The sequence below is a fragment of the Balaenoptera physalus genome, assembly GCF_965194825.1.
Source record: "Balaenoptera physalus genome assembly, chromosome: 20".
NCBI lineage: Eukaryota > Metazoa > Chordata > Mammalia > Artiodactyla > Balaenopteridae > Balaenoptera > Balaenoptera physalus.
The window spans coordinates 12,474,792-12,489,044 of record NC_138901.1 but is presented as its reverse complement, the minus strand read 5'-3'; the positions used below and the strand labels follow the sequence as shown (position 1 = coordinate 12,489,044).

Genomic DNA, 14,253 nt, shown 5'->3' with positions numbered 1-14,253 from the left:
TCGTGCTGGAACAACTAGATATCCATGTGGGGAAAAAATAAATCTCAACTCTTTTACCAAATACAAAAATTAAATCAAAATCTATCATAAGCCTAAATTTAAAGTTAAAACTATAAAACTTCTAGAAGAAAGCATAGGAGAAAATCTTTGTGACTTTGGGATAGGCAAAAATTTCTTAGGATTAAAAAAAGTTCCAACCATAAATGAAAAAAAATTTGATAGATTGGACTTCATCAAAATGCTCAAGTTCTGCTTCTCCAATGACACTGTCAAGAAAATGAAAAGGTAAGCCACAGGCTGGGAAAAAATATTTGAACACATATCAAGGACTTGTGTCCAGAATATTCAAAGAACTTTACAACTCAGTAGTAAATAAATAGCCCAATTTTTAAAATAGAATACTAGAAAAGACCCTTTACAATAGAAGAGATGCAAATGGCCAGCAAGCCCATGAAAGATACTCATTGTTAGTCATCAGGGAAATGCAAATTTAAACCACAGCAAGGTGCCACTACACGTTCACTCAGATAACCGAAAACATACAAAAACATGACAGTATCAAGTGGTAGCCAGGATGTGGAGGAGCTGGAACTCATACTGCCTGAGGGAACACAGGATGGTCAACTGCTTTGGAAAATAGCTTGGCAGTTTCTTAAAAAAAACTTTCTTACTACACAACCTAGCCTTTCAATTCCATGGTAACCGTGGGAGAGAAACAGAAACATCCACGCACTGGAAGGCCTTAACACGAATGTCAGACTGGGAACAACACAAATGTCCATCAACACATAAATGGAAAAGCAAATTACTGTGTAGCCGTATGACGTACTACTACTCCACAAGCAAAAGAACTACCGATACATATGACAACAGGAACTCAGAAACATTTCTTTGATCTCTGGAAGAACCAGACATCAAACAGTACCTAGTGTACTCTTTTTATGTGAAATTCTAGAAACGACCCATATAGTCAGTAATGACAGAAAGCAGATTGATGGTTGCTTAGGGCCGGGGGTAGGGATGTTTGGAGTGATGGAAATGTTCCACATACATGGATGTATACATTTTCTACAACCCATTGAAATGCACACTTAAAATGGGTACATTTTACTGTTTGTAAATTATAACTCAATAGAAGTTATTTTTTTAAAAAAACAGCAAAGGATCTCCTGTGTTTAGCATCACCCAGACAGCAGCTGGGAGCAGCAATGGACCAGGAAGTTCTGGAGAATGCTAGCCTTCTGCTGTCTATGTTCTGTCTCTCTCCTGCCCCATGGTCCCTTCCAGTCTCAGTTTCTAGTCTAGGAGATCTGCGTCTGTCATAGGCAAAACCAAGAAGGGCCAAAGTGAGAAAGACACCAGTGTCAACTTGCCTCACATTTGATGGCCGCTGCAGGTCCTTGCAGAATTCTTGTAATTCCTATCAATTTACTCAGGCTCTCTTAATTATCCTCCACTGTGGCACTCAGGACTCCTAGGGGAGGTCATTACTGTCAACAGTGCCCTCTCAGCGGGCCCCAGGGCCTCTCAGAAGGGCCTCGAGAGCCCTGGGGGGTGGGAGGGATGAAGGAGCCTCTGGCTTCCTACCCTCATCCCAGCCAGAGCTGCCCTTCCCTGCAGGCCTGCACTCAAGATTTTGTTTAAAGAAATAGTACCTCAACTTTAAAAACCATTAGAATCAGTGTATAGAACAAACCCACTTCTGGTTTCTTGATTCATAAGCGGTCATTTGCTCTCTGGAGAACACTGCAGATTTCACACTCACTTTGTAAAGAGAGGGTGGCCTAGATCCTCCTTCGCTGAGGGAAGGCCCCCAGGTGCTGGTGGCAGAAGCAGCAGTGGAAACAGTGGCCACCCTCTGGCCACAGACAACGATGGCAAGGCATCCGGCTGCATCCCAGTGAGACGTCATTTACAGAACAGGTGGCAGGCTGGCTTAGAGTTTTCTTGCTATTTCCATCACTTTATCCTATTTGCTAGATGGTTACAGTTCTGTAGAGAAGTGCTCTGTAGTGAGCAGGCTGATCTGTCCACCCGCCTTGCTGAACTTCCACATTAACACTAATAGTTTGTCTTTGGTGCTTTTTTCCCTAAGTGGATGATCTTGCTGTCTTCAAATAGTGAGTGTTCCTTCCCTTCAGTACTTATAGTCCTATTTAGTTTGCTTTCCTTACAGAGCTGGTTGGGGCCCTGGAACCATATTAACAGGAGTGTCATCATGAACATCTTGTCTCATTCTCTGACTTGAAGAGATTGAGGCTAGTTTTCCACTAAATAAAGTGATTGCTATGTGTTTTTAAAATATAACCTCTATCAAGTTAAAATTTTCCTTTTTTTTTTTTTTTTGGTTGTGTTGGGTCTTAGTTGCAGCAGGCAGGCAGGCTCCTTAGTTGCAGCTCGCCAGCTCCTTAGTTGCAGCTTACCGGCTCCTTAGTTGTGGCATGTGAACTCTTAGGTTGGGGCATGCATGTGGAATCTAGTTCCTGGACCAGGGATCGGCCCCCTGCATTGGGAGTGCGGAGTCCTAACCACTACGCCACCAAGGAAATCTCTTCCCTTACATTCTTTTTTTTTTTAATATAAATTTATTTATTTATTTATTTATATTTGGCTGAGTTGGGTCTTTGTTGCTGCGCATGGGCTTTCTCTAGTTGCGGCGAGCGGGGACTACTCTTCCTTGCAGTGTGCGGGTTTCTCATTGCAGTGGCTTCTCTTGTTGCGGAGCATGGGCTCTATGAGTGTGGGCTTCAGTAGCTGTGGCTTGCAGGCTCTAGAGCGCAGGCTCAGTAGTTGTGGCGCACAGGCTCAGTAGTTGTGGATCGCGGGCTCTAGAGTGTAGGCTCAGTAGTTGTGGCACGCGGGCTTAGTTGCTCTGCGGTATGTGGGATCTTCCCGGACCAGGGCTCGAACCCATGTCCCTTGCATTGGCAGGCGGATTCTTAACCACTGGAGCCACCAGGGAAGCCCCTACATTCTTGATTTACTAAGCGTTTTCATCATAAGTAAGTGTTAAACCTCATCAGGTGTTTTTCTGCATTGATTATGATAATCATATTTTTTTTTTTGCTTATTGTGGTGAACTATAGTGGTAGATTTTCTGATATTGAAACAGCTTTGCATTACTGGGATAAACTATACTTGATAATGATATATTTTTAATACTTATTTGATTTGATTTGCTAATGTTTATATACAGTTTTTATAGCTACATTTATGAGTTAAATAGGCCTGTAATTTTTTCTTGGGTTGTCTTTATCTGGTTTGGGAATGTAGATTACTTATAAAATGAGCTGGGTGGCTTTCAATCTTTTTCTACTTTTCTGAATAATTGGAATAAGATAGAAATTGACTATTCCTTGAAATTTTGGTTTCTTTGAAAATTCAGTAGAACCTCCTGTAAAGTCATCTGAGCCACAGGTCTTTGGGGAGGGAAGTTTTTGATCATCATTTCAATTTTCTTAATAATTATTGGACATTTCAAATGGTTTTGTAACTTTCCATTTCATCTAGATTTTATTAACTTACTCATGAATAGGTCTTTATAACATTCATTTTTACCCAGTTATTCCCCTGCCATGTTCGTTTTCTCTCCCTTTTTTGGATCAGTCTTGGCAGAGGTTAATCTTATTAATCTCTGCAGATAGCAGTTTGGGTTCTGTTGATACTCTGCGCTGTTTGTTTTCTTGAAGATTCTGTGTCACTGAAACTTGCCTTTAACGCTGTGACATCCTTTTTCCTGTTCCCAAGTTTGTTCTGTTCCTTACTCTCCGACTTCTCCCATTGGAGGCTAGCTCATCTCCTGGTAGTTTTAACTGTTAGTATTTCCAGATAAGTGTATTTAAAGCTGTTTCAGCTCTGTCCTACAAATTCTGAGATTCACTTCTAAATATTTTTTAATTCACTATTTGATTTCCTGTATAACTCAAGGATTATTCAGTAATACATTAGTCAGTTTCAAAGCAGAAGAAATTTGGGGGGATTTTGATGTTGGTTTCTAATTTTATTGTGTTTTATTTGGAATGAATTGAGACTTGTTCTGTGGCCTGATATGTGGTCTGATTCTGTGTGTGGTCTGTGTTTGGCAAAAAAAAAAAAAAGTGTATTATCTGCCTAGTAGTTTAGACGTCTCTGTGTCTTAATAACTCAAGGTTAATTAATTCCATTGACTAAGTCTTTGCCATCTCTGTGTGGGTTTGTGATCAACAGGGGTGATTAAAACATTCACCTACCGTTTTGGATTATCTATTTTGCTCTGCAGCTCTGTCAGATGTCATTTGATATGTTTTGAAGTTGTCCCTTCACCAGAGCACAGAGTTCTTCTTTGCCCCTTATGACACTTTGTGCCTAATTCTATTTTTTATTTTGTTTTGTTTTCAATTTTTATGTTTGTTTTTTTTTGGCCTCACCACATGGCTTGGGACATCTTAGTTCCTCAACCAGGGATCAATCAAACCCAGGCCCCCAGCAGTGGAAGCACAGAGTCCTAACCACTGGACACTGGACTGCCAGGGAATTCCCTGTCTTTTGTTTTAAATGGGTCTTCTATACAATATCTTGTTGGCTCTTGTTTTTTTTTTTTTAATATAAATTTATTTATTTATTTATTTTTGTCTGCATTGGGTCTTCGTTGCTGCATGTGGGCTTTCTCTAGTTGCGGTGAGCGGGGGCTACTCTTCGTTGCAGCGTGTGGGCTTCTCATTGCGGTGGCTTCTCTTGTTGCAGAGCACGGTCTCTAGGCGCGCAGGCTTCAGTAGTTGTGGCATGCGGGCTCAGTAGTTATGGCTCGCAGGCTTTAGAAGGCAGGCTCAGTAGTTGTGGTGCACATGTTTGGTTGCTCCACGGCATGTGGGATCTTCCCAGAGCAGGGATCAAACCTGTGTCCCCTACATTGGCAGGCGGATTCTTAACCACTGTGCCGCCAGGGAAGTCCTGTTTGTTTTTTTTAATCCAATTTGAGAATTTTTTTCTTCGTTGGTGAACTTAACCCATTTATGTTCATTTAGTTCTTATCATTGGGCTTAATTCTACATATTATTTACTTCCCATTTATTTACTTTCTGCTTTTCTTTTCTACATTCCTGCCTTTCATTGGAGAAATCAAGTTTTCTTCTGCTGCACTGTAAGTTACATATTCTACTTTTGCCCTAGGATAATTTCACTCACTCACACCCGTGTTCACGCAGCCCTACTGATTTCTCACACTTGTTACCACTTTCCTGTTCCCCCACCATAGGCACGTTCTTTACACACTCCACTCCTCCCCATGACCGGCCACCCCACCCCATCACAGCCACAGTGTCTGGAATTCTCATTTTGGGTCGTTGTGGGTCTGTATGGGTTTGATTTCTCTGTTTCTAACGTCTCTGGAAGCTTCTTCTGGATTTGTTTTTCTCCTTCTGTAAGCACTCCTCCCAAGAGTATTCTCAACGTGGATCCTTATACTGAACCAGAATTTTTATCCCACTTGTTTGAGAACCCCTCGTGCCTGTATTCCTGTAGGGATTTAAAGTTTGTGTTTGACAGAATTCAATACAAAAATGTAGAAGTTTTTGTATAAGTTTGGCCTCATCCAAATTCTGTCCTCCATCAACATCCTGTAAGAATGCTGTTCAGTCCTCAAGTAAGCATACTAACAATGTAACTAATCCTGGGAAATGAGGGATTTGTACTTTAACTTGGGAAAGACTGTAAAAGATTTCCTGGGCTTTGCACATGTGGCTCTCGTGGCCAGGTTTCTTGTGATTCGAAGGTTCAGCCCTGAGTGCTTTTGGCATCATTACACGTGCTACTCCATTTATATTTTAGTGTAAAATAGAGAGCCAGTTACAATCCTGAACTACAGATGTCACACACAAGTGAGCAGGAAATCTCATAGCGTAAAATTCTGTATTTAGCTCTCCACAGACCCTGCTACAAACATGTGGGTTTTGGGGTTCACTCTACGACCAGGGCTGAGCCTCCCTGGTCCACGTGGGGACTGAGGGAACTCTGCAGTTGGGCAAAAAAGCCCAGCCATCTACAGAAGGGGCTCCCAATTCATGGGGTGGGACGTGGCTCAGGCGTTCAGAGCTGCACAGGCGCCCTCCTCTTCGCAGTGCCCAAGGGAGGCCTGACAGAGGGGCAAGAGTTGCATTCTTACTTCCAGCCCAGCAGCTGCAGGTTGATGATCCTGGACTTTTGCTCTTGGCCCAGCTGCACCACCTCTGTGTCAGGATGGGGGTCTCACTGCCCCCGTGTAGGGGCCAGGCGTGAGGCGGGTGTGTGCCCGGGAAGCTTCGCCTAGAGCCATGCCTGGCACCGTGGCGGCACTCTGCAAATGCCACACTTCTGCTCACACGGTCAGTCATTCCGGCGGCCCAGGCCCGTGGAGAGGCCTCCTGGCCCCCTTGCCAGCCTCAGGCCTCCCACTTGGGCTGAAATCAGACAGGGAGCAACAGAGAAGCTGTGGGGAGCTACCGGGCACGCAGTAGGTCTGCGCAGAGCTCACTCCCAGCCCTGAGCGCTGGCTGCCTGCCCTGCAGGGCACGTCTGTGGCTGGCCTCTCCTCCCGAAGGGGGTGGGGGGTGGTGTTTGCGGGGGTGGGGACCCAAAGCGGCCCACAGGGTCCTCAGGCTCATCACCTGGGGCCTGATCCGGACTTACAGGGCCTGGAACAAGACAGGCAGCCAGTGTGCTTGTGGCCAATTGGCGGCCCTCCCGAGGGGGCACGTTTCTGTGGAAGAGGAGAATGTTGCCTCACTCACAGCTGTACCCCCGCCAAGAAGGAGCAGAGGGCAGCCCTTCGAGGCGTGTGGCCTGCCGGTCTGCACCCCGGCTGGGTGCAGAGGTGGGCAGCCCCTCCCCATGAGGATCTCCAGCGATGCTTGGGTGCCCGGCCTGGCCTCCCTGGGGGCAGAGCCCCCACGGGTCCCTTTGAAAGTGTACCTTTCATGAATGTCATCTTGTTTATCAGGTTTTCAGGCTTTGATCTCTGTGGAAAGAAGGCAGATCAGAATCTACCCCACCCGATGTGCTCATCTGTGCCCTCCCTGCTGTCCCCACACATGCCTTACAGAGGACACAGGCTCTCTGGGTGCAGCCTGGGCGCTCGGCTCCCCCCCACCTCCAGGCAGCCCCGCCAGCCCTCTTCCCTCCAAAGGGGGCACCCAGCCAGGCTTGGTGGCCCAGCCTCTGCTTTCTGCCGCCTGACCCCAGCCCCCACTGTCCTGACCTCTGTCCTGGCGCCATTTCCTCCTTCCCCACGCCTGCACCCATGCGCCTGCCGCCTGCCCACCTGACCTGGCCTCTGCCAGCCCCTCTCCTCTGGGGAGCTGGGGCTCAGACAGGCCCCGAAAAGGGGTAGAGTCACCATGGAGGCGGTGCCAGCTCTCCTCACGTCCTCTGCCACAGAGTATTTCTGCTAAGTCCCCTGCCCAAGTCCTGGCACCCTGTGGCCCGGCAGCCCTTCCCAAAGCCCAGGATGGAAACCACACTGGGCCACACTGAGGGACGCTAGCAGACAGTCCTGGATGAGCCCAGAACCAGGGAGGAGGTACCCCCCAAAATGATGGTAAGAAGGAGCAGTTAGGGGTTAGTGTCAGGCATTAACTTCAGGAAGGGGGTGGGAGGAGTGGTGATGCTGGTCTGTTAACAAGGTTGGTCTGGGCAGCGTCCCCAGCCCAAGGCTGGGAGTGGCTGCAGGGCCCTGAAGGATCTGGCGTTTCCTGCCTGCCCCTCCTCCACCCTGCTGAGTAGAGTCGGGCCTGGGAGTGTCCTCCCAGAGCCTCTGCACCGGGGGCGAGCAGCAGCTCCCGGCAGGGCAGGGCTGCTCAGGGTCCAGGTCATACCCACCACCCACACCCATCATACACTGAAGGCTTGGGGCTCTATCCCAACCGTGGTGGGAAGCCTTGGAAGGATTTGGGGGTGGGGAGTGTAACGGAATCTAACTTTTAACCACTGATCCACAAGGAGGCCCAGGGTGAGGGTGAGGAGACCTGGGGGTGTGATTCCCCCAATTTGAGAAATGTTGAACTTGGGGGCTTAAGGGGCTCCCAGGGAAGCAAGAGAGAGGTCTCGACAGAAACAAGGGGCCGTCAGCATGCAGAGGTGGTCACCCAGAGAGGAGAGGGAAGGACTGGCTAGAGCAGCTGAGGCTGAAGTAAGCCTGAGAAGGCCTTGTCCCCTGTGGCCAAGGCCACAACTGGTACCTGCGTCTAGAGCAGCCGCCCAGCTCCAGGGAAGGCTCTGGAGAGCCAGGGCAGACATGGCTCCATATCCCCTTTCTCAGGAGTGCAGCTGAGTCCCCAGCCCTTCCAACTGCCCTTAGAGGCCTGGCAGGCGTGCTCAGGGTCACCCTGATAGCCAGGCAGCCTAGAAGCCAACGCAGAAGGGAGCTGAGCAGGAGCTCCGAGCCTCCAGAGAGCTGTGCTCAAAGAGCACTAGGAGGCCCTGAGACAGGAGACTAGCCCACTTCCCCCGGGGCGCTGGTCCACGAGAACTTCCAGGCTCAAGGTCATTACAGGCTCCAGGAAGGTTGCGGGGAAGGCCACCCACCAAAAGTGCAAGCCCACACCCCCCTTGGCACTGTCAGCCCCTGCAGGGCCCCCAGTCCTGCTCCCGGGTTCATACTGGGAGGTCTTCGGCATCTCGCTGAACCTTCCTGAGAGCTGGAGCTGGACCAGCAGCCCATGAGAGGCAAGTGCTGTGCCCCCCAATTTCCCTGAAGCCTGATCAGAACCAGTGCAGAAAGACAGCAGAACAGGTCAGGCAAGGGAGAGAAGGCAGAGAGCACGGTGGGAGCCTCGCTTCCACACACCAGCTCCTGGTCTGAGTGAGGGCGCAGATTAATCAAGCGGAGACCATGGCTCGGGCACAGGGAGTGTCCTGAGGAGAGCAGGCCTGACATGTCCAGCTTCATGGCTGAGCCAGGACTGCCCTGCCCTGAAAACCTGTCCTGGAGGAGCCAGTCACCCCCTCCGGGCGACACTGCAAGGAGAGGGACAAAAACCAGAGGCTGCAAGGCCGGCTGTGCCATCCTCCCGGCCTTTTCTCACCCTCGGCTCAGAGGCCCTGCCCCCAGGCAGATGGGTGGGTCTGCCTGGCCTGTGCTCCCAGCGTAAAGTGGAACCACCTGCCTGGCATCCGGCTGAGCTGGCAAACAGCTCCTGACAGCCGGCCACAGGGAGCTTGGCCTCCCAAGCAAAGGTCTTGGGGCCTGGGCTGGCCCTTCTCCCTACGCCTCACTTTCTCCAGGAGCCTCCAAGTGGAGACTCTGGGATGGACTCAGGTCACGCCCACAGAACCCCTGAAGGGGCTGCTCCCTCGAGTTATAGGGGAGGACCCCCAGCATCACAGTGGTCAGGGTCCTGACCCTGCCCCTCCCCAGTGGCCGCTGCATTCCAGAAGGAAACCAAGTGAGCAGGATGGAGCTGACCAGAGATCCCTTTATAAGTACTTGTAAAGGCATCTGGGGTGGGAGTGTCTCTGTGTAGAGAGGAGGAATTCATCTGGGGTTTAAGAACCAAAGACACAGGCGCTTTCCCAGAGAGGGAGAAGCAGTCATGGCCAGAGGAAGCAGAAGGGAGCCTGGGGACGTCCAGGGACGCACATCCTCACCCCACTCCAGGACCCGGCGCACGGAGGCACTGGGCAGGAGGAGAGCAGAACCTGGCCCAGCTTTGGGGCTGAGGGCTCTGGGGAGGCCACTGGGTGCGACCCCTGGAGGCTCCGGGAAAGGAGGAATGGTTCCAGATGTCTCCAGAGGCCAGAGGAGCAGAAAGAGCACAAGATGAGAGAGGGGACCAGGGCCTGGGTGCTCGTGGCAGACCCCCAGCTCGTGGTGCTGGAGTCACTGGAAGAAGCCCGGCACACAGCCCTGTGTGTGTGCTTTCAAAGCCCAGGCCTTTCCCATCTCCCAGCTCCACACCAGCGCTGTTGTTTTCCTCCAGAGGCTGTGCAGCTGGCCTGTCCTCGGCCTCAAGTCTTTCCCAGGTTGGTTCCTCTCATCCACCTGTGCAGCATGCGGCCATGCGCTGGGCAGGCCCTCCAGACCTCTCCCCACAGTGTCCCACCACCAGACCCATGGGGGTGGGCTCGGTGACACTGGGTAGACGGTGTGCGTCACTGCAGTGTGTGTCACACGTGTGAGATGCCAGTGCCAGTTGGCCAGGCCCCACCTACCATGTCTTTACACCCTGAGGCAGCATTCTCTTTTATTTTATTTTATTTATTTTTTTGGCCGCACCACGTGGTATGTGGGATCTTAGTTCCCAACCAGGGATAGCACCTGTGCCCCCTGCACTGGAAGCATGGAGTCTTAACCACTGGACCGCCAGGGAAGTCCCAGCATTGTCTTTTAGTGCAGACCCTCCTGGAGCTCCAGACCCCGGCCCTGCCTGCTAGGCCAGCCCAGGAAGGAGAGCCGCCCCTGAGCTTGCATCTCACAATTGCTTTTTATTTATTTTTATTTTTTACTTTTTATACAGTTTTTAAAGGGTTACACTCCATTTACAGTTATTACAAAACATTGTCTCTATTCCCCATGTTGTACAGTACATTCTTGTACGTCTTCTTGGTATTTTTTTTTTAATTAATTAATTAATTTATTTTTATTTTTGGCTGTGTTGGCTCTTCGTTTCTGTGCGAGGGCTTTCTCTAGTTGTGGCAAGCGGGGGCCGCTCTTCATTGCGGTGCACGGGCCTCTCACTATTGCGGCCTCCCTTGTTGCGGAGCACAGGCTCCAAACGCGCAGGCTCGGTAGTTGTGGCTCACGGGCCTAGTTGCTCCACGGCATGTGGGATCTTCCCAGACCAGGGCTCGAACCCGTGTCCCCTGCATTAGCAGGCAGACTCTCAACCACTGTGCCACCAGGGAAGCCCTCTTCTTGGTACTTTTAAAAAAGAAATACATTCTTAGTTCTAAAAACTAGGAAAATAGAGAAGAGCTCAAAGAACTTTAAAAAAAATCACCTATGGTGCCCTAGTGCAAAGACAGTTGTTGCCAATATTTTGGAAGGGCTGCCCTGGAGCATTGGCCCATACCTGTGACATGTGATGCAGCTCCCGGGTCCTTGGCCTGTGCCTGGCCACACGTGTCAGGGCTGCTGGGCAGTTGGAGATGCCCGGCAAGCATGGCCAGAGGGCAGGGGGTGGTTGACAGCCTGGGAAATGCCTGGGAAGTGTCGTGAGTCAACCATTAACCTTGGTACCTCCGTGGGACCTATTGCAAAATGAGCACGACAGGAGATGTCGTTTTCAGGGCCAAATGTCCTGAGTGCCCAGTGGAGGAGCAGGCCCAGGCCCTGCAGAGCATCTGGAGAGCACGTGCCCACACAGACCTTCTGTGTGGGGACACCAGGGCCAGGACCCTCAGGTACAGCTGTTGCCCCAGCAGGACACTGGCCTGCATGGGCCCACGCAAGGAACCAGGGAAGGCATGGGGTCTCTGGTTCTTGCTGGCAAGCAGCTCAGCCACTTGCACTCAGTGAACCCAGCTCTCTGTACGCACCGCGTCCTGCCCCTTCCTGCCCCATGATGATGCACCCTCCTTTCTCTTTTCTCTTCACCTGCTAGAGCACCCAGCACCTCCAGCAGCCTACAGCCTCCAACACCCCAAGGGAAGCCCCGTGGCGCCATGCGCGGCCTTTGCCGTCGAAGGGATGAAGATGAAAGCCCAAGCAAGGGGCAAGCCTGCCAGACACCCCAGGGCTCATCCTGCAAAACCTAAAGGCTGCCAGCGGCCCCCCAAGATTCGTAACTACAACTCCAAGGACTGACCTCCTCGAACCACCCCTCCCCGCCCCTCCTCCTCCCCACCCCTCCTCCTCCCCACCCCTCCCCCTCCCCACCCCTTCCCCTCCCTCCCCTCCCCACACCCTTCCCCTCCCCCTCCCCCTTCTTCTCATCCCCTCCTTCCTCCTCTTCCCCCTTCCCCCCTCCCCTTTTCCCCTTCCTCCTCCCTTCCAATCCATCTCTCGGTCTCTTCCCCCTCCTCCTCCTTGGTGGCTTTATCTCCATATCAGGGGTATGTGTGAGTGTGTGTGTGCATGTGTGTGTGGGTGTGTGCGCACACGCATGGGTGGGAAAAGTGAACTGAAGAGCAGCCTCCCCAGTGCTGCTAAGGCACCTCATGGACTGATCGCAGAGCCCCGAATTGTTCTTTTAACTTGGGAAGGACAGTAAAAGATTTCCTGGGCTTTGCATGTGTGGCTCTCGTGGCCAGGTTTCTTGTGATTCAAAGGTTCGACTGTGAGTGCTTTTGGCATCACTACACATGCTACTCTGTTTATATTTTAGTGTAAAATAGAGAGCCAGTTACAATCCTGAACTACAGATGTCACACACAAGTGAGCAGGAAATCTCATAGCGTAAAATTCTGTATTTAACTCTCCACAGACCCTGCTACAAACATGTGGGTTTTGGGGTTCACTCTACGACCAGGGCTGAGCCTCCCTGATCCACGTGGGACGGAGGGAACTCTGCAGATGGGCAGAAAAGCCCAGCCATCTACAGAAGGGGCTCCCAATTCATGGGGTGGGACGTGGCTCAGGCGTTCAGAGCTGCACGGGCGCCCTCCTCTTCGCAGTGCCCAAGGGAGGCCTGACAGAGGGGCAAGAGCTGCATTCTTACTTCCAGCCTAGCAGCTGCAGGTGACGGTCCTGGACTTCTGCTCTTGGCCCAGCTGTACCACCTCTGTGTCAGGTCGGAGGTCTTGCAGCCCCCGTGTAGGGGCCAGGCGTGAGGCGGATGTGTGCCCGGGAAGCTTCGCCTAGAGCCATGCCTGGCACCGTGGCGGCACTCTGCAAATGCCACACTTCTGCTCACACAGTCAGTCGTTCCGGCGGCCCAGGCCCCTGGAGAGGCCTCCTGGCCTCCTTGCCAGCCTCAGGCCTCCCACTTGGGCTGAAATCAGACAGGGAGCAACAGAGAAGCTGTGGGGAGCTACCGGGCACGCAGTAGGTCTGCGCAGAGCTCACTCCCAGCCCTGAGCGCTGGCTGCCTGCCCTGCAGGGCACGTCTGTGGCTGGCCTCTCCTCCCGAAGGGGGTGGGGGGTGGTGTTTGCGGGGGTGGGGACCCAAAGCGGCCCACAGGGTCCTCAGGCTCATCACCTGGGGCCTGATCCGGACTTACAGGGCCTGGAACAAGACAGGCAGCCAGTGTGCTTGTGGCCAATTGGCGGCCCTCCCGAGGGGGCACGTTTCTGTGGAAGAGGAGAACGTTGCCTCACTCACAGCTGTCCCCCCGCCAAGAAGGAGCAGAGGGCAGCCCTTCGAGGCGTGTGGCCTGCCGGTCTGCACCCCGGCTGGGTGCAGAGGTGGGCAGCCCCTCCCCATGAGGATCTCCAGCGATGCTTGGGTGCCCGGCCTGGCCTCCCTGGGGGCAGAGCCCCCACGGGTCCCTTTGAAAGTGTACCTTTCATGAATGTCATCTTGTTTATCAGGTTTTCAGGCTTTGATCTCTGTGGAATGAGGGAAGATCAAAATTTACACAGGCATATTGATGTCCTAACCACAGATGCACTGCTCATCCTGGGCGCAGTGCTTGGGGAGCTGCGGAGGCAATGGCAGGTCACTTCTGATGTGCCAGGAAGGAGCACGCTGGGAACAGCTTTGCTGCCGGGTGGCAGGGGTCTGTGTGCTCTGCTGTGTCTGGCATGTGGCCCTTTAAGTGAGGTGTTGCCATGACTTCCTTTAGATGAAAAAGTGAGGAGAGATGCCCTGTTGCTTTCCCTAGAAGCACTTCAGAGTCCATGAGTCTCCAGCCCTCTGTGGTGCAAACAAGGGTCTCAATCCCAGCCACCCAGCCTGTAATCGTCCCATCACCTGGGGTCCTGGCAGGCTGCAGTAAGCAGAGCCCCACTGACCAGCAGGAAGTGAGCCTAGGAAAGCTTAAGACACCAGGAGTTGGGGACTTCCCTGGTGGTCTAGTGGGTAAGACTCCATGCTCCCAATGCAGGGGGCCTGGGTTTGATCCCTGGTGGGGGGACTAGATCCTGCATGCCGATCCCGCATGCCACAACAAAGATTCCGAGTGCCACAACTGAAACCCGGCGCAGCCTAAATAAATAAATATTTTTAAATAAATAAGACGTGATCTTTAAAAAAAAAGACACCAAGGTTTGAGGGTGTTTGTGCAGCACGGTCCAGCCTCTCCTGGTCCAGGTTACCAGGTGTCTGAAAAGCTCTTAAGTAGGAAGGAAAAGAAAATCCCACAGAAAGGTTGTTCGGGACAGCAATTCAGCTGTGGGATCTCGGGGCCCTCTCTCCCCTTTTC

At 51.7% G+C, this 14,253-nt stretch overlaps 1 protein-coding gene across 15 annotated transcripts in view; it reads left to right on the top strand.

Annotated features, from left to right (window-relative positions):
• Positions 1-12,181, top strand: part of CCDC57 (coiled-coil domain containing 57) — a 119,059-nt gene extending 106,878 nt beyond the window's left edge. For all 15 annotated transcript variants that reach the window (XM_082442003.1, XM_082442015.1, XM_082442013.1 and 12 more), the window contains one exon: positions 11,553-12,181. In XM_082442003.1, the coding sequence (XP_082298129.1) occupies positions 11,553-11,755 (203 nt within the window). In that variant the 3' untranslated portion in view covers positions 11,756-12,181. The remainder of the gene's footprint in view (positions 1-11,552) is intronic.
• The last annotated feature ends 2,072 nt before the right edge of the window (positions 12,182-14,253 follow it).